The sequence below is a fragment of the Osmerus mordax genome, chromosome 7 (assembly GCF_038355195.1).
Source record: "Osmerus mordax isolate fOsmMor3 chromosome 7, fOsmMor3.pri, whole genome shotgun sequence".
Classification (NCBI taxonomy): domain Eukaryota; kingdom Metazoa; phylum Chordata; class Actinopteri; order Osmeriformes; family Osmeridae; genus Osmerus; species Osmerus mordax.
The window spans coordinates 19,406,007-19,424,727 of record NC_090056.1 but is presented as its reverse complement, the minus strand read 5'-3'; the positions used below and the strand labels follow the sequence as shown (position 1 = coordinate 19,424,727).

At 45.8% G+C, this 18,721-nt stretch overlaps 1 protein-coding gene across 8 annotated transcripts in view; it reads left to right on the top strand.

Annotated features, from left to right (window-relative positions):
* The window catches only part of LOC136946180 (neural cell adhesion molecule L1-like protein), a 40,936-nt gene that overhangs the window by 11,247 nt on the left and 10,968 nt on the right, over positions 1-18,721 (top strand). For 6 of the 8 annotated variants that reach the window (XM_067240422.1, XM_067240426.1, XM_067240425.1 and 3 more), the window contains exons 1-23: positions 2,259-2,412; positions 4,029-4,220; positions 6,052-6,160; positions 6,713-6,900; positions 7,040-7,162; positions 7,652-7,822; positions 8,489-8,527; positions 8,731-8,842; positions 8,961-9,142; positions 9,625-9,759; positions 9,889-10,029; positions 10,544-10,655; positions 11,044-11,213; positions 11,567-11,732; positions 12,035-12,159; positions 12,509-12,610; positions 12,714-12,911; positions 13,213-13,283; positions 13,853-14,075; positions 14,900-15,015; positions 15,725-15,929; positions 16,241-16,363; positions 17,733-17,912. In XM_067240422.1, the coding sequence (XP_067096523.1) occupies positions 4,139-4,220; positions 6,052-6,160; positions 6,713-6,900; positions 7,040-7,162; positions 7,652-7,822; positions 8,489-8,527; positions 8,731-8,842; positions 8,961-9,142; positions 9,625-9,759; positions 9,889-10,029; positions 10,544-10,655; positions 11,044-11,213; positions 11,567-11,732; positions 12,035-12,159; positions 12,509-12,610; positions 12,714-12,911; positions 13,213-13,283; positions 13,853-14,075; positions 14,900-15,015; positions 15,725-15,929; positions 16,241-16,363; positions 17,733-17,912 (3,073 nt within the window). In that variant the 5' untranslated portion in view covers positions 2,259-2,412; positions 4,029-4,138. Of the gene's footprint in view, positions 1-2,258; positions 2,413-4,028; positions 4,221-6,051; positions 6,161-6,712; positions 6,901-7,039; positions 7,163-7,651; positions 7,823-8,488; positions 8,528-8,730; positions 8,843-8,960; positions 9,143-9,624; positions 9,760-9,888; positions 10,030-10,543; positions 10,656-11,043; positions 11,214-11,566; positions 11,733-12,034; positions 12,160-12,508; positions 12,611-12,713; positions 12,912-13,212; positions 13,284-13,852; positions 14,076-14,899; positions 15,016-15,724; positions 15,930-16,240; positions 16,364-17,732; positions 17,913-18,721 lie in introns of those variants that run through there. The other 2 variants (XM_067240423.1, XM_067240424.1) reach the window with 1 other exon arrangement.

Sequence of the window (18,721 nt, the reverse complement as noted above, 5' to 3'; positions counted from 1 at the left end):
GGAGTGGTATCCTACAGACTTTATTCATCTGTGAGTTGGCTGACAAATGTTTGACAATTTTGAAATGCGTTCAATTATGTACTTATCTGTGCTTTTAGTGTGTTTGTGTTTATTCACGTGTGTGTGTGTGTGTGTGTAAGGGGGGGGGGTGAGGATGAGTGTGTATGTGTGAGAGTGTGTGTTTGCTGGCGTGCACGTGCAGACACACACAGGTCTGTGTGTGTCTGCGTTGGGACTGCACTGTGTTCGTGTACCACATGGCTTGAAAAATCCTTCAGGCAAATTTAGACAGGAAATTTAAACGCTGGTCTATCTTGCTTGTTAACATATTTTTGTGGATGTGGATTAGTATTTTGTGCAATTACTATGTTTCGTGACCTTTCAGATCAGTCAAACACGCGAAGCATAGTCATTCTAAAGGAATGCTGTTGAAAAGGCATATGCTTAAAAGAGAATGCATCCAAACAAAGAGGATGGCAGCTTAGTTAGTAAGTCACAGCAGAAGTGTTAGTCATTGCCAAACCCTCAAAAAGGAAATGTTAGTTTAAGCCAGGTTTCTCCTCTATTACATTGAGCTGATTAACACAGGATCATAGGTCACAAAATGTGACCTTAGAAACATATGCCATTTTACCACAAACATTTTGATAGTCAACTTTTTCTCTCAGTCTCCTCCAATTTCTCCTCCTCCACCTCGTAACTTTTTCTCTTCCTTATTTTATACTTGTACTTTTCTCCCACCGACTTCTTCTCCTCCACCTCTTCCTCCCCCTCCTTCTCCTTCATCCTCCACCTTCATCCTCCACCTCCTTCTCCACCTCCTTCCAAAGTGGACAATATTGATTCTCATAGGTGATGTTTATTGAGCTTAGCTACATCTATCCAGTCTAGGGTTGTGTGTTCAGCTTTGTGTACATAGGGCCCTATGGGCTTCACACTATGTCAGCCTTAGAGTGCATATTCAAGTGAAAGTTTGTTTGAGTCTGACGTCTCGCAGTGTTTGTCTAAGGTTGTCTGCTGTCTATCTGTGGGGTTCAATCAAGAATGAGAGGAGCAGAGTTAGAGTGATTAGCCTCGTAGCAATCACACGCTCACTGGACCATCGCTTACCAGTGTTTCCAGCTTTGGGACAGCCCATGGCCCGCCCCTGTGGCCCGCAACACTCGTCGTTCTACGACTACAAAGGGTAGAAGAAGTGTAACGTAAAAATTGTATACGGTCTATATTTAGTTAAAGCAGCATAGCCTGTTCAGATCACATGATGTAGACCGGCCTATTAGAAAGATCATGTCTATGTCATACATGCATAAAAAGAAGACAAAGCTGCTTCCATTAGCGGTAGTCTGGGTCAGTGCAGGCCAGCACACAGCCACAAAGGCAGCCGTCCAATGACAGCACATGACTCCCTCTCTTTTCACCAGAGCCAAAACACTGTATGATCATTCAAATAGACCAGGTTGTAAATAAAGGTGTCGCTCTGTCAGTGATTAGTGAAAGGATGTCAAGATGGAGGGCAGGAGAAAGGGAGAGAGGGAGAAGAGTGTGTGTGAGAGAGAGAGAGAGATAGGGGGATGGATGAAAAGAGAGAGGAACAGAAAGAGAGAATGAGAGAGATGATGGAAAGAAAGAGTTAAGATAGTGAGAGAGAGGGGGATGGATGAAAAGAGAGATAAGAGAGAGGAGGAACAGACAGAGAGTGAGGTGATGGAAAGAAAGAGAGATAAGATAGAAAGAGAGAAATAAGGGATGGATGAAAAGAGAAAGAGATAGAGAGAGAGAGAGGAGGAACAGACAGAGAGAGAGGTGATGGAAAGAAAGAGAGATATGAGAGAGGAGGAACAGACAGAGAGTGAGGTGATGGAAAGAAAGAGAGATAAGATAGAAAGAGAGAAATAAGGGATGGATGAAAAGAGAAAGAGAGAGAGAGAGAGAGAGGAGGAACAGAAAGAGAGAGTGAGAGAGACGATGGAAAGAAAGAGAGATAACACAGAGAGGGATGGACAGAGGCATGCCTGTACTTCCTTTTCTCCCATTCCTTAATGCTCCCTGAATAGCCCTATGGGGTTGGCTTTGTCCAAGTCATTGTCAAGGGCTTAGAAAGCCTCTTGGCCAAGTGAGAGGCTTTGGTGACATATGTCACTTCAGTGAATCTCCCTTCGTTCCTTTAGCTGCCTGAGTGGAGGGGCGGGCTGGGAGGCGTTTCCCTCGCAGAGCAGCAAAGTGGCGAGAAGGGGCCGGCCAGGGATGCTGACTCCTGTAGGAACTGTGACTCCTGCGCTCTTGTCGGTTCCTGTGAGATATTTTCGTACCGACTCGCAGCTCACTGGCTCGTTTTAATGTGGAATTCTGTGACGAGGTGCGTGTACTCAGGCTTTCTCGATGGACTGACTTTATGAAACGACACTCAGGGTGGTGAGTACGCTGCATATAAGTGTGTTTTTTTGTACAGTACAGTACAGTGTGTGTGTGCGTGTAAGTTGTTGTGGTAGAGATTAGTCGTGTAGTAGGCATTCCCCTTACACAGGGGGCTTCTAAGTATCTAAGTACAATCCCTTGGGATTTAAGGGGGAAATATCCTGCCATGTGTTGTGGTAATAGATCCCTCTTCCTCCCGGACAAACGCTCTTAAACTGTTGACTTCGCTCTGAAACACATGCCAATACTACTCAAGGTTTGACAAAAAGACTGGTGTCACCATAAACTACTTGAGTGAAAATCCTACAACTTTTTGTGCATGGACAGTGCACATTTGTTGTGGGGATAACAATGCATGCTAATCCACACAGTTCTTTAGGTGCACCAAACAGAGGCTTTGTGATGGTTGAATGAAAGTTGCGTCCTTGTCAGATGTTCAGTTGATTCCCTGTTGTCAGGATCAAGCAAATCGGGATAAAGGCTCTCATTCTGTCACCAAAACATGGAGCCCCGTTTGTATTGGGCATTGTTGGCTGGGTGATATTGTTTTTCATCTTGTCACAGGAATTAGGTTAAACCCTTCTGCAATCCTCCATTCAGGAATCTTTTGCTGTCTACATTTGTAGTAGTCCCTACACAAACGATATGGAGCATTTCATCTACATTATTTATCTGTGACTGTTTGAGGTTGACCGTTGCGGTTTGAGTTACCGCATCATTGGTGTGACCTGAATGAACATGTTCTATGTTACTGTGAAAATCAGTCCTACCAAATATTAGATTGATACTTACTTTTCAGAAAAAAGGCCTAATCTTCATTTGAGATTACTGGCCAATTCTCCAATCTGTGAATTGATTCTCAATTTGCGTAATCCCAATCCCAGCGTTCAGCAATTATCACATTAACCCTTATTACGAGCCGGGACTGGCACCCGCTGTTCAGGTTGATGGCTGTCACCAGGCGTCCTGGCTGGCTGTCGTGAGATGCATAATCAGTTTGTGATTGGCTGAAGCAACCTTCTGCAAATGTGACAGAGAGATTAGTCTTTGTGTGTGTGTGTGTGTGCGTGAGTGGGGTATGAGTGAGTGGGGGGGGAGCAGTCCGTTTGGCATTGCCAAGATTGCCTTGTTTTGAGCACTCAAAGCCAACACTTGCAGTACCCACGGGCTTACCGCTGCAGACCAACTTTAAGTCGTTCGTTTCAAGCAATCATCCTGGCCAACAGCTTAGAGATGTGCCAATAGAGGTTTACTGTAAGCGTGCCATTTGATGCCATCATGGGTAGCTTTGCAGTTCAGAGGCTAATCCCCAACAAGCATACTACCATGTCTCACAAGGGTGGAACAATGAGCGACATCACTCTGGAGACAAAGGCCAGGAGCTGGAGAGAAGCCCTCGTCATCTCCCAGGCTTTCCGCGAGAGAGCTGGTTCATTGGAGCTAGCTTGCACGATAAGCAGCAGCCAGGCTGAGAGCTTGGTTCCCAGGCGCAGGACCGGGGCGTCAGCCCGGCCAGCTGACCCAGAGCTTCTCAGGAGTGTTGAGAACGTGTGTGCGAGCGTGATGTGTGACAGCCTCTCTCCCCCCTCCCTCCCTCCCTCTCCCGCCCCCAGGTTTTCTCCTTGGAGCCCTGAATGACACCAGATCAGGTGGATTAACCCCGAGTAGTGCCGTCAGTGGAGCTGTCCTCGTGCTGTCACCCTGACCTACCGGAGGAGGGCAAATGAGGTTGCCGTGGAGACTGGGCCTGGCTCTCCTGTTGGCCCTGACCTCCAGAGCCTCGGGTCTAGACATCCCTCTGGAAGGTCAGTATGGAGATGATGATGATGATGATGATTGTGGTGCTGATGAGGGTGATAATGATGGTGATGGTATGGTGGTGATGAAGATGATATTGATGGTAGTGATGATGGTGGTGACAATGGTACTGGTGATGATTGTGGTGGTGCTGGTGATAATGATAGTGCTGGTGATGATGTTGGTGATTATGATGGTGAAGGTGGTGATCGTTTAAGGTTTGAGGTGTTTAGGTTGGCTTATGTGCAGTTATATGGGCATATGTGAAGCCCTCTGCAACATTGCATGTAAAAAGGGCGGGACAAATAAATGATAAAAACATTTTTTAATAGTATTTGATGGTGATGAGGAGGGTGGTGATGATAAAGTGAGGGTGATGATGATTTGTTCAGACTCACATTTACATTTAGTCATTTAGCAGACGCTCTTATCCAGAGCGACTTACAGTAAGTACAGGGACATTCCCCCCGAGGCAAGTAGGGTGAAGTGCCTTGCCCAAAGACACAACGTCATTTTGTACGGCCAGGAATCGAACCGTCAACCTTCTGATTAATAGCCCGATTCCCTAACCGCTCAGCCATCTGACCCCCCCCTCAGAAATGTCTCCAATGCCACATGTCTGTTTTCAGCTGTCTTCCAAGTCAAAACAGCCTCTGGTATAGTTATTAACTGACAGAGAATTGAGAGAAAGTGACTGCATGGTGAAACAGCCCTAAAGTTGTAGTTGTCGTAAAAGTAATTACTTTGACGTGACCTGTCTCTTGCGGCATAGATAGACAGTGTTTTCAAAGCTACAGCTAGGATGTTTCTCTTCAGATTTATGTGACGTGCAAACCAAGCTCGGTATGTCTGTTTGGTTTCATGTCTTTCTGCAGGTCCTTATCCGTTCAGACATGCACAGTGCAGTTTCGCCCTCGTTCTGGCTCCTCAGAATGAATTTAAGCGGAGAGAAGAATGGAAAAACTCCTGAAATACACCTGAAGTATCTAGCCTTTCCACATTCCACATTCCACTTTCCTAAAATGTTAAATCGTAAGCTTACGGTGTCGACACTGACACCTGTGAGATGTGCGGAGGGGACACTTGTGCGGCCCGTGAGGTAGAAAAGAAGCCAGGCTGAAACAGTGATTGAGACTGTTCAAATGGATGGACTAACAAGGTGCTAATTTCAGACAATGCTTGAAAAAGGCTGTCTGCACAAAAGGTTCTAAACGCTCTTCAAGGTTCCCTCCCAGTCATTGAAACCATTGTACAAGCATGTGAGGGAAAGCTGGGTGTGGTCTAACCACCTGGATACACTTAGGACAGTTAGGACAATTATGACAGTGGCGTGTATGATTTATGATGACTGACAAATGTGCACTGAAAAGGAATAATAAGGAATGATTCAGCATGGGCCCAATACAGTTACAATTAAGTCATAATTATGTAGTCACACAAATATACAATAAGTCCCTTTGGAGATAGCTTCGGGGATTCTTCATTTACAGTGTGGTTGATCTGAAACAGGAACAGGCAACACCTAGAAATGGTTGTTAAATCTTTATATTGTGGCCCATGTGCCTTGCCGGATAAGTGTGCGTACCATGTAGGCTGAGGTTTTACAGCTGCGGCCTTGGGTTTGAACCCAGCCTTGGCCCTTTGCTGCATGTCTTCCTCTCTCTCTCTCTCTCTCTCTCTCTCTCTCTCTCTCTCCCTGCCTTTTCTGTCACACTTTACTTGCAAACTGTCCAATAAAGCATGACAAATGACAAATAATATTCACCAAAAATCAATCCGGAACATGGTTTTGTTGAACATAAAGTAACACTCCCTCTAACTGTTCTACTCCTGTGACAGTGGAACAGCTGCCGACCATAACCGCTCAGACCTCAGGCTCGGTCATTGCCTTCCCTCTAGAAGACACGTTCACCATGAGATGTGAGGCCAAGGGCAACCCAACACCAGAGTGAGTGACACCAACAGCATCCGCTATCTTCTCATCCATTTTCACTAGGTTTACTGAATATTAGCGTGAGCTGGAATCCTTAAACCAGTCCATCCTAGAGAGTGGTAGTTCAAAGGAGTGAAGTAGGAAGGTTACAGAGGGACACATAAATAATGGGGTGAACAAGTACAAACATAGTTTCCTGGAATCCTTCCTTCTAGGGAACAGCATGAGGTAAAGTTTCAACATAAAAAACCACAGTGTACATCTTCCTAGTTTTGTGTAGAGGCACATGGTAATATCATGACTCATCATGAACTGGGAGGTCCTACTGTCGCCTTACTGTCTCTAGCTAGATGCCATGAGTCATAGAGCTTTGTGAAGTTCACACGATGACCTAGAACCTTGAAAAGAGCGTTAAGCCTCAATAAAAACTCCCACTATCACTGAATTTCCATACTACCCTGTTTAGCAAAACGATCTGCCCCTTGAACCACCGGTTTTCAGATCAGCATCGTCCTTGTTTGACGTTATGAAACAGTGTTGGAATGCTGTATTTTTGGGCCAAAACAGATATAGATGGACGAAAGATGGCCAGGACTTTGATCCATCGCAGGACTCCAGGATAAAGACTGAAGAGGACAGCGGTGGTTTCGTGCTTCAGGGCAAATACCTCACACTGTTCCAGGGGAGGTACCGTTGCTATGCCTACAATAAACTGGGCACCGCCATGTCAGAGGAAACTCAGCTCATCGTCCCCGGTATGTAGCTTGCCCACTGCCAACTTTAACTCTAATAAGATTTTAAATGTTTTCAATTACATGGTGTTTTTAAGGTTAGGGTTAGAGAAGGCCAAGGTATTTCAGATGTTGTTGAATGTTGCCGGATTTTCCCTTCCAGCTGTCCCCAAGTTCCCCAAGGAGAAGCTCAAGCCCATCGAGGTGGTTGAGGGCCAGCCGGTGGTCCTGAAATGCGACCCCCCAGAGGGCGTGCCCCCACGTCAGATCTACTGGATGTCCATAGGTGGGTACCAATATGGAGACGCAGCATGAACCCCATTACTGACTGCTTTGTTCGGCCACAGGGATCGCTTTGCGTCACTGTGTTGTTTTCGACCACGTACTGTAGAACGCTGGCAGGGACAACATCCGACGGTGAATGTTCTAAGTCTCCATAACAACGAGTCTCCACAACAATGAGTCTCCACAACAACAGCCCTTATTCTGTTGTTGAGAATATTCATTAATCTGGATTTCTGACTCTTAATATTAAAGTCATGAGCGAGATCGTAACCAACGGGTCTGTGACTCAATGTAGAAGTGACACACTGCTTCTTCAGTGACCCAGGTCTGAGATAAAGGCTCCATCCAGCCACACATCTCCATTATAGCACACTGCTCTATGAAGGAAAACTGCTGTGGGACATTTTCTTAATAGCCGCCGTGTCTGAAGCCAGACTGAACGCTTAGTCATGTGTCCTGGGTGCCTCCTCTCCTCTGCTATCACTTTCAGGTCTGCAGCACATTGGCCAAGATGAGAGGGTTTCCATGGGCATCGACGGCAACCTTTACTTCTCTAATGCCGTGGAAAAGGACAGCAGGAAAGACTACTGCTGCTTCGCCGCCTTCTCTGCAATCAGGACCATCGTCCAGAAAACAGCCATGTCCATGATCGTCAAGAGCTGTAGGTTGACTGATGTGCAGCGACCCTGGACGTTACGCAGAGAGAACTGTTCAGCTGAGCTTAGAGGCAAAGTTAAAATTCTACTGAAGAAAGCTAATTCAGTAGGGAGTCAGGTGGCTGAGCGGTTAGGGAATCGGGCTAGTAATCTGAAGGTTGCCGGTTAAATTCCCGGCCCTGCCGAATTAAGTTGTGGCCTTCGGCAGGGCACTTCACCCTACTTGCCTCAGGGGAATGTCCCTGTACTTACTGTAAGTCGCTCTGGATAAGAGCGTCTGCTAAATGACTAAATGTAAATGTAATTCAAAGTCAACAAAAGTCCACAATATGTCTTCTGTAGCTGAAAAAGCTGTGAGTCTCCACCCTGTCGGTTCCGTTATTCAAGCACCTTGGTAGCATCAAGGATGTGTCAGAGCTATTTTTCCACCACAACACATAAAAGTTTAGCCAATTGGAACACATTAACTTTGGATATCAGTGACAAAGCACACCACAATGATTAGGGAAGTAATTACACACCCTACTTGCCTCGGGGGGAATGTCCCTGTACTTACTGTAAATCGCTCTGGATAAGAGCGTCTGCTAAATGACTAAATGTAATGTAAATTTAATAGTTTAATGGAGATGCTTTCTTCTGACGTTATTGCTTTCCATGTCTGTTTTTTTTAGTGAAACCTGATGGTCAATTGAATGACACTGAAGCTGGTGGTGAGTTTTAGTTTGTTTTAATTGAACTTTGAGGCACTCCTTCCACCCATCACACTTCCTCGGCTCCTGAACTAAAGTGCAGTTGACCTGTAAACTGTTAAATCACGTGGTGATCCATTTCATAAATATTGATTTTTTGACGGTCTATTGAGAAGTGTCTTCAGTAAGATTTGGTCATTCTGTTATTCTCTGCCTGCTTGAAGCCATTTCCACACCAGGCAGAATCCCTAGTCTCCTAACGCCCCCTGGTGTTCAGTCTGAGGTACACTTGGTGAAGGGAGAGGAACTGGAGCTGGAGTGCATAGCAGAGGGATTGTAAGTCAAGTCACACCAAATTTTCCCCATTAGGGACTTTAACTTTGTTTAACCTGACGACTGATTCGTCACAAAAATGTCCTACACATCTCGCAACATCGCTGCGCTTTCCCTGTAGCCCGACTCCCGTGGTGGAATGGCTGAAACTGGGCGAGAAGCTGCCGATGAGGACTAACGTGAAGAACTACGGGAAGCTCCTGACGATACCGGGCATGGCGGAGGAGGATGAAGGGAAGTACATGTGCAAGGCGAGAAACTCTGTTGGCGAGGCCGTGCACTACTTCGATGTCCTGGTCGAGGGTGAGTCTGGATTATCAAGATGGAAAGAATTGTGTGGAGTGTAGATGATCAAAATGGAGAGAATGGTTTCCAGTCTAGATTATCAAACTGGAAAGAATGGGTTCTAGTCTAGGTTATCAAACTACAAAGAATGGTTTCTAGTCTGGATTATCAAACTGGAAAGAGTGGTTTCTAATCTACAACATCAAACTTGAACAAATAGTTTATATTCTACAACATCAAGCTTGCTATTTGAAAGATTTCTTTTAGAAATGGTTTATTTAAACACAGCTTTCATCTTTTATCCAAACACCTTGGTAGCGTCAAGAGGGTGTCTGAGCTCTTTCACTCCAAACTATTTGATTGTTTATTAAATGATGAAATATGATGACATCTGTTACCCAATCAAAGAGGTAGCTATTTAGAGTCTGGGACTAGACTCTCACCAGATGGATGGAGTTCATATGAAATTAACTGAATAAAGCCTTCCCAACACAACACAGAACCTCCAAGTTGGCTTTCGGGAGCTCCTAAAAGCCAGTTGGCTCTTATCGGGGAAGACGTCCACATCAAATGCACTGCTACCGGGAAACCCAAACCAGCCATTGTCTGGAGGAGGAATGGCCAGCCTCTGGATGGTGAGAGAGATGCCTCTCACCTGCGTCTCCTGAGCCTAACCCTGTCTGTTATCTTTATTGTCTTCTTAAGCCTTACACATGTTCAGTTACACTCATCCAACCGCTTGATAATTTCCTTTTTGTCCACAGACGCCCTTATCACCCGCAGCCAAGTGTTTGAGGACGCTATAGTTCTCCACAACGCCAGGCCAGAAGACAGTGCTGTTTACCAGTGCGAAGCCTCCAACAGACATGGCACCATCCTGGCTAACGCTAACATCATGGTTATGAGTGAGTGCAGTTAGCGTTAGCATCTTACATTTAGTCATTTAGCAGACACTCTTATCTTGACACTTGCGGGGAAAACTGCAACTTTCAAACAGCTTTCTTTCCCATGGAAGCTATTTGAGGATTCCGTTTACGTGCTTGTGTGTTCAGCACAGCCCACTGTAGCCTCTCCATGGGACCCTGAACACACACTCACATGCTCGTTTATTACCCCAGAAGCAGAGCACAACAGAGCTCACAGCTCTTTCATGTCATGAAAAAACGGAACAAAAGCGCTGCCTCCAGCACTTCCCCTGCTTTCAGCACAGTCCACACCCTCTGAATATTCCACCAGAGACACAGAAATGGGAATTATCCCACTATCAAACAGGAAGTGTTTTTTTTTTAACCACTGTAGATGTTGATTTAACTAGAAGCTGTTTACATGCTTTTATCCAGCAGTCATGGGTTAATTGCAGGGGTCAGTAACTTAAGAGTAAGTAAGAGTGTCTTTGATTTGATCTGTGTTTCTGTGCAGATATGCCCCCTGTGATCCTGAGCAAGGGCTACCAGGAGTACGGCGCGGTGCGGGGAGGGGACGTGGTTCTGGTCTGCACGGTGTTCGGTTCACCTCCACCATCTATCTCCTGGTGAGACAATAACACAGCCAGCACCGTGTCTTCTTCTTCTGTGGTCTGGTGATGATCTGGCTTCTTCTTCTCTTCTTTCTCCTGCTCGTTTGTCCTCTTCCTCTGTGGTCCTCCACCCCAGATCTTAGAAAACATACTTCAGCTTTGTTTATTTATAGATATATGTATATATATATGTTTTCATTTAATTAATCTTTACTTTATTTCACCGGATCTGTCACCCGTTATCTTGGACTTCTCCAAACAACAGTTGTAGTTGTTCTTTTTATTATGATGTTATTATCCTTTCATTCTTTCCTCATTTCCATTTGTGAAATGCCTTCACCATATGAGAAACTAGGCGTGTGCGCTCCTGACAGCCAGCTCTGAAACGCCTCATTTCCCACAGGAAAAGGTTGGACACGGGAGCAGCTGTTGAGGGACGAGAGCGCTTCTCTATTTCCCAGAACGGATCCCTAACCATAAACAGAGCAAAGAAAGATGACATTGGGGAATATGTGTGCCTGGCCACAAATACCGAGGGAACATCCGCCATCACTGCTTCAGTGGAAGTGAAAGGTATTTCAGCACCTTGGACAGCTCCTATACAGCTATTTTTTAAGGGCATTTCTGCCTTATTTGGACCAAGATAGTGAAGAGTGACAGGAAATGTACTGGAGAGAGATAGAGATTAGGGCATTCAGGAAACACCCCGGGTTCGATTCGAACCCAGGCGCCTGCGGCAAGGCCTTAGGCTATATGGTGCATGCACATAACCTGTTAACCACCCCTGGACAGCTCTTTTAATGGTCGGCACACATTTTCATCGCCATCCCCAGAGGGTCACACAAGGCAGTCAGAGACAGCCAACAAGCAAGTAGTTGTCTCAGGCTTTGTATGATTTACGGGGACGATGCATGTGCTTGTTTCAGAACCTACTAGAATAGTCCAGCCCCCCAAGGATTTGGAGGTTCTATGTGGCACCAATGCAAAACTGGAGTGCCAGGTGGAGTATGACATCACCCTGATGAGGGACTATAAATTGGTGTGGACCAAGGATGGGAAGAGGGTACCCGTGGCCTTCACCGAGGAGTCCAGGTAAATGGGATTATCTAGTGGGATTATTATCCAGATTATCACCCAGATCACTGTTGTCTCGCAAAACAGGTGTATGACTCAAATTGATTATGATATTGGTTACATTGATCAGAAGGAATACGAATTATTGTAGGTATTTTATTTTTTGATCATTCACCCCAAAATTATACTGAAAGTAGAGGAAATTCGGAAAATATAGAAAGGCCAATGTCTCAAAGACAATACCTCAATCGGAGATAGTACTGCAGAGATCACACTCGATTACATCTGATATGTATTTGTATTGATCCCTTCATGATCAGGTACTTTGTGGATTATGGAACGCTGCATATCGTCAATGTGAACCAGAGTGACGAGGGAAGATACACCTGCACTGCCACGACCAGTTTAGACCAGGACACTGCCTCGGCAACAGTCACCGTGCTGGGTGAGACACACGACACCGTGGAGACATCCTCATTAGCTGATAACCTAGTAGATGTTGTTACACTGTTCTCTGTTACAACAAGGTCTCAGAAATAGTGTTGTCACACAGCCGTAATGTCAAGGGAACGTCGCTGCGTTATGCTCACGTTGTCGAGATGTCATGCTAACGTCGTCGCTACGTTATGCTCACGTTGTCGAGATGTCATGCTAACGTCGTCGCTACGTTATGCTCACGTTGTCGAGATGTCATGCTACGTTATGCTAACGTCGTCGCTACGTTATGCTAACGTCGTCGCTACGTTATGCTAACGGTGTCGCTACGTTATGCTAACGTCGATGTGTGTTTTCAGATGTTCCTGATGCACCGGAGGATCTGGAGCTGTCTGAACACAAGACCCGGAGCGTCCGTCTGACCTGGGTGCCTGGAAATGAGCACAACAGCTCAGTGAGCGGTGAGAACAGACCCGTCACGACGCAGCCTACAGGCACCATTAACCCCAGATAGCGAGTGTCCACTCACACAGTGAAACATTATACTCCTACTGCCGAGTACAGAGTTTGTTGTGGAGTACGAAGAGAACCAGTGGGTGCCTGGGAAATGGCGACAGCTACAGAGGGTGCCCGGTAACCAGGCAACGGTGGTTCTGGAGCTCCAGGGTCACCTAAACTACCAGTTCAGGTTGTACGCCGTCAACGCCATCGGAGAGGGGCCTCCCAGTGGGCCCACGGAGAGATTCAAAACCTTCCCTGCAGGTTGGGACTGTTCCCTGTCCAATTGCTCTATCAACTCAAATTATTAACTCTATATTATCCTGTTATACATGTCGAATTCTGTTATATACACGGTATAGTTTTTTTTCAGAACCACCATTATGTGGTTCTATTCAGAACCACATAATGGTTACATGTATAATCAATAACGGATAAATGGGAAACTGTAGAAACTGCGGAACTGTAGATGTTAGCAGGTGTTGTTGATGTGATGGGATGAGTAGTTGGTGTTTGAGCCCTGTGTGTGGAGGTCAGAGCGTGATTGCAGGAAGTCTCTTCACAGCGCCGGATAAGAACCCAGAAAACATCAGAATCCAAGGCCATCTGCCTCACCAGATGGACATCAGCTGGGATGTGAGCGAACTCTTATATAGTTTTCATACCATTGGATTATAGAGTATATTTTGGGACAATGTGACATTTGATAGCTAGATACTTATTGGTTGTCGTCACAATATTGTGTTATTCCCTTATAATTACTACACTGAAGTTATTGTACTTTACTGGCATAATATTTCACAGTGATTCCCAACCAGTGGGCAGCTAATGGTTAACAACCTGTTCTGGTTATTAAAAGTCACTTTTCTAACTTCACCGGAAGTTCTAGACCTGGCCTGGCCGTGGTAGTAGGTTACATCTCTTTACAATGTGTGCTTACTGAGACGCTGACGGACGCTGTCTTCTTTGATCGCTCAAATACATTTAGCCGTCAAAGCCCGCGGTGTTGTTAAACGTGTGTGATAAGTGCAAATTAAGTGAACGGATGTGTTGGGCAGCGGCAAAAATATTCGAGCTATGCAAGTGGGCCGCAAAGTGGAAAAGGTCGGGAATGGCTGATCTATAAAGCACTTTGAATTGCATTCACTTGTGTGAAAAGTGATTTTATGGATTGATTCTACTCTGCGTGCGTTTCCCTGTCCCAGCCCCTGCTGCCAGTGGAACACAACGGTCCGGGCCTGGAGTACAAGCTGAGTTACAGGAGGCTGGGGGTGGAGGATGGGTGGAGGGAGCACCTGGTCAAGAGGCACTCCTTCTCCGTGAAGGACACACCCACGTTCGTCCCGTACGAGATCAAGATCCAGAGCAGGAACAGTCATGGCTGGGGCCCGGAACCAAAAGTGGTGACCGGGTACTCCGGGGAAGATGGTGAGTGATGGACTCCCAAGAGGATGTTTAGTGTTTTTTTGTTGTTTATTGTTGGTTATGACATGGCTGTTGTGTGTCGAGTGAACTACATTTGTTTGAAACTCTTCTAAGCGTTTCTTAAATGTATCTTACATCACTTTCTGTTTTTCCTATTCACATGTTTGTATTTTATACTTTTTCTTTCACTAATATTTTGAGCTTCTGTCTTTCATTGACGTATTTCCTATTTTTTAACCCTATCCTATCATATCCCATTCCATATTTTTGTCTTCAGTTGTCTTTTGGCATTGTCTCCGGGATAATGTCTCAGGTTAGGTGTCTTCCTCTTCTTCATGGGTAACTCTAGTTGTGCTAGTAGTCATCCTCCTCTTCATCCGACATGTTCAGAGGAAACTACCTCCACTGTATGTGCCAGTCTCAGATGTTTATAAAGCTGAGGAAGGTCAAGTATCCTAGAAATCTGAACGTATAGAAGCTGTGACCCTTGTCTTGTGTGAAGATAGGCTCATAAGTTCCCCACCTCTGTAGTTGCTGGTTCATGTCAGTTATTGGTCTGTTACTGTGTGTCGGTATCGGAAAACACTGTGTCTCTTGTCAGTGTTTGCTGTGCTACGTTTCTCCAGTGTTTTTTACTTGTCATTAAATCAGTCAGTTTGTGTGTGTGTGTGTGCTGTATGTATATGTATGTGTGTCTGGTCAGTTTCTGTGTGGGTGTGTTTGTATGAATGGTCAGAGTGCGAGTAGGTTTATGTGTGTGTGTACGGTCAGTTGATGTGTGTAGGCGTGTGTATGTGTGTGTAATGATGTGTTTCTGCCATGTCCAGTGCCGACGGCTGCCCCCAGAGATGTGGCGGTGGAGCTGGTTAACACCACGCTGCTCAGGGTCAGCTGGAGCAGGGTTCCCCAGGCAACCGTACGAGGTCATATGGGGGGCTATAATGTGAGTGGGCGCACACATACACTCACACATGCACACACACTCACACACACACACACCAATGCACAAATACGCATGTGTACGCAGACACAAACACACACACATAGACGCACACACACATAGGCACACACACACACACACACATATATACAAATGGTGTGTATAATAATGACAACATTCTGTGAACAAGTGTTAGAGTAGCATCATTAAGATGCAGTGTGATTGTATCTGATGCATTTAACACTTGGTGTACAGACAGCTGGAGTGTTACAATGTGATCAGAGGGTAAATATGACAATGAGGCCAGACGACTTAGAACATTATTCTCTGCTTGTTATTTCTCTTATTCTCTTGCTATCTTTGTCTTTCTATCCATCTCTGCCTCCCCCTGTCTCTCTCTTTCTCTCTCCCACATCCATCTCTCTCTCCCTCCATCCCTTTTTCAAACTCTCACTCTTTATCTCCATCCCTCTCCTTCTTTTAATTTCTCATTATTTTTCTCTTACTCCATCCCTCTCCCTGTCTCTTTCTCCCCATCCATTCCTCTCTCCCTATCTCTTTCTCTCTCTCTCTCTCTCTCTCTCTCTCTCTCTCTCTCTCTCTCTCTCTCTCTCTCTCTCTCTCTCTCTCTCTCTCTCTCTCTCTCTCTCTCTCTCTCTCTCTCTCCCCCTCCATCTCTCTCTCTCTCTCTCTCCCTCTGTCTCTCTCTCAGGTTCACTGGACGAGGAGGTGGAGTCTGCTGCAGCCTGACAGACTCCAGGAGGAGAAGTATTCCCTCTCCTTCCCAGGGAACCGAAGCCACGTCCTGGTGCCTGGCCTGAGGCCCTACTCCGAGTACCGTCTGACCGTCAACGTGTTCAACAGGAAGGGCAACGGTCCCAGCAGTGACCCTGTGACCTTCCAGACTCCAGAAGGAGGTGAGGCCTGTGGAGGGGAATGGAAAGGTCTGCCGGGATCTGTCAAGCCTGTTTGATATATCAGTTACGTCAATATTACTATTATCATAGTCCTTTACTATTCATATCATCAGATCAGTAACTACTCTCATTTTAAAAACTAAATAGGAATTTCCTCAGGAATTGTACTCATATATTTTAAAAAGATCTCAGCACTTAAACCCATTGTTGTAAGAGCTTAAACTGTTCAGTAAGATCCAGTAAAACAAGGCTCTGTGGATTATGTGCAGGTGGTGAGGATGAGGTGTCATGCTGTTTGTGTGTTCTGACAGTTCCTGAACAGGTGCCCATTCTGACAGCATCAAACGCCCAGAGTGACTCCATCACCTTGGTGTGGGCTCCCCCTTTTCAGGCCCACGGCATCCTGACAGGATACCTGCTGCAGTACCAGCCCGGTATGCCGACTTCTCACCGTTTTAGGGACTGTTTCCCAGACAAGGATTAAGCCTAGTCCTTAAGTAACCAAAAAATTCAATGAAAATCTTCTTTGAAAAGGTTTTTAGTCTCGGACTGGGTCTAATCCATGTCTGGGAAACTGGGCCATAATGATACATGGTCAAAATATCACTATACTGTTAGTAAACCCCATTCATGCAGCACTGAACATGTCTTTACATGCTAAGAATGTAGCCACTAAAGTGTTACTATAGGAACGAACACAAGATGGAGCTGTTGAACACCCTATTCTAACAATTTTGGGTGCCACACTGCGAAAGTCATTTGGTGCAACTCTCAACCGATGAATGTCTTGACATCATCATTTACGCCTCCTTCGTGTTGGTTTGAAGCCTCCCTCTTTCTCTACACGGCTTACAACATTGTCTTCATGTCTCCCCATGCTACCACACTTTCACTTGCACTTTAACTCAAGTTGAATAACTCAAGTTGTCAATACCTCTTCACTTGAGGTAAGAACAGTAAAGGAGAAAGAAAGTGAGTGACTGAGGTAAAAGGATAGATATAGAATGAGGGAGGGAGGGAGGGACGGACAGACAGAGAGAGAGGGAGAGAGAGAGAGACAAAGAGTGTGAAAGAAAGGAAGAAAGAAAGAGTCTTTCATTAAAGCCATTCAATTTTTATAGCACCTGGTCTTTAAGTCTGACATTTCTTGAGATTTTTGTGTGGGGAGGTAACATAGCCTTTACAGCTCCCACTGAGTCTGTCTTGCCTAGAACGCCTGAACGCTAGGCTGTCTCCTGCCACTCTCCTCAGCCATCTTCTAACCACCCTCATACTCCAACACAAAGCACTCCCTCGAAAAGGACAATAGATAAGTGCAGACACACATTATAAGTTGCTCAATTTGTTAAAAAATATTTAAGTGCGCATGTTAAATCATCAAATTAGCGTAGGTGTTGTGACTACTGCATGTGGCGTGAGACAACATAGTCTAATCTGAAGGATGATGTCAAACTCCACACCTGCTCAGAGCTTGTGGTGGTGAACCTACCAACACACTTCGTCCTTGGAAAGGACTGAAGAACACAGGTACCCACCAGAGCACCGGTATGTTCTACGCAGAACGCAGTGTGGTTAGCTCTCAGGAGAGTTGTAAATCCATGTAAGATACTGCACCCTTTTCATTCTCCTTTTATTCTTCTCCTCTCTCCTCCTTTTCTGCTTCCTCATCCTTTTGCTCCTCTTCTTTCCCCCCCCCCCCTTCTCTCCTCCTCTTCCATTCCCTGTTCTTCCTCCTCTCCTCCCTGGTCTCTGACCGCTTTGCTCCAGCCGTGTGAGACATCTAACCTGACGTGTCTTCCATAGTTAACGAGACTCTGGACGTGGGCGACCTGAGGGAGGTGAAGATCAGCGAGTCGGACACCACCCAGTGGCTGCTCCGGGGCCTCCAGGGAGCCAGCCTGTACCGCCTCCACCTCAGCGCCTGCACCCAGGCAGGCTGCGGACCCGCGCTCTCCCAGGAGGCCAGCACCCTGACCTTAGCACGTGAGTGGGCCGCCTGGGGTCTCAGATCAAGGCCTAGTGTGGGAGACTGTGGGCTATGGAGCCGGTTTAGTAGTAGGAGAAGCCCTGGTATTGGAGTCAGGTGGCTGAGCGGTTAGGGAATCGGGGTAGTAATCAGAAGGTTGCTGGTTCGATTCCCTGCCATGCAAAATGATGTTGTGTCCTTGGGCAAGGCATTTCACCCTACTTGCCTCGGGGGAATATCCCTGTACTTACTGTAAGTCGCTCTGGATAAGAGCGTCTGCTAAATGACTAAATGTAGTATATGAGGAGTAGTTGTAGAAATAGTAGCCTCAGTGCATGAGTAGTAGCAGTAGCAGTAGTAGTAATAGCAGTAGCAGCAGTAGCAGCAGCAGTAGAAGTAGCAATAGCAGTAGTAGTAGTAGCAGTAGCAGCAGTAGCAGCAGTAGCAGCAGCAGTAGAAGTAGCAATAGCAGTAGTAGTAGTAACAGTAGCAGCAGTAGCAGCAGTAGCAGCAGCAGTAGAAGTAGCAATAGCAGTAGTATCAGTAGCAGCAGTAGCAGTAGTACTAGTACTTGAATAGTAGGAGGAGGAGGAGTCCTAAAAGATGGGTGACATGTCAGGGGTTTCAGTTAAAGGTTGTGGGTTGTGGGTTAGGAAGCAGGTTTGTCATGTTATAGCTTGAGTGTGGTATGTTAGAGTTAGAGTCTTTGTTGGTGAAAAAGAAGTGGATTCATCTAGTTGAAAGGCTGCTATTAAACATTAACACTAGCTTTGTCTGGATCTTGATCAAATATATACAGTGTCTGTAAATGATTAATTCTACCCTG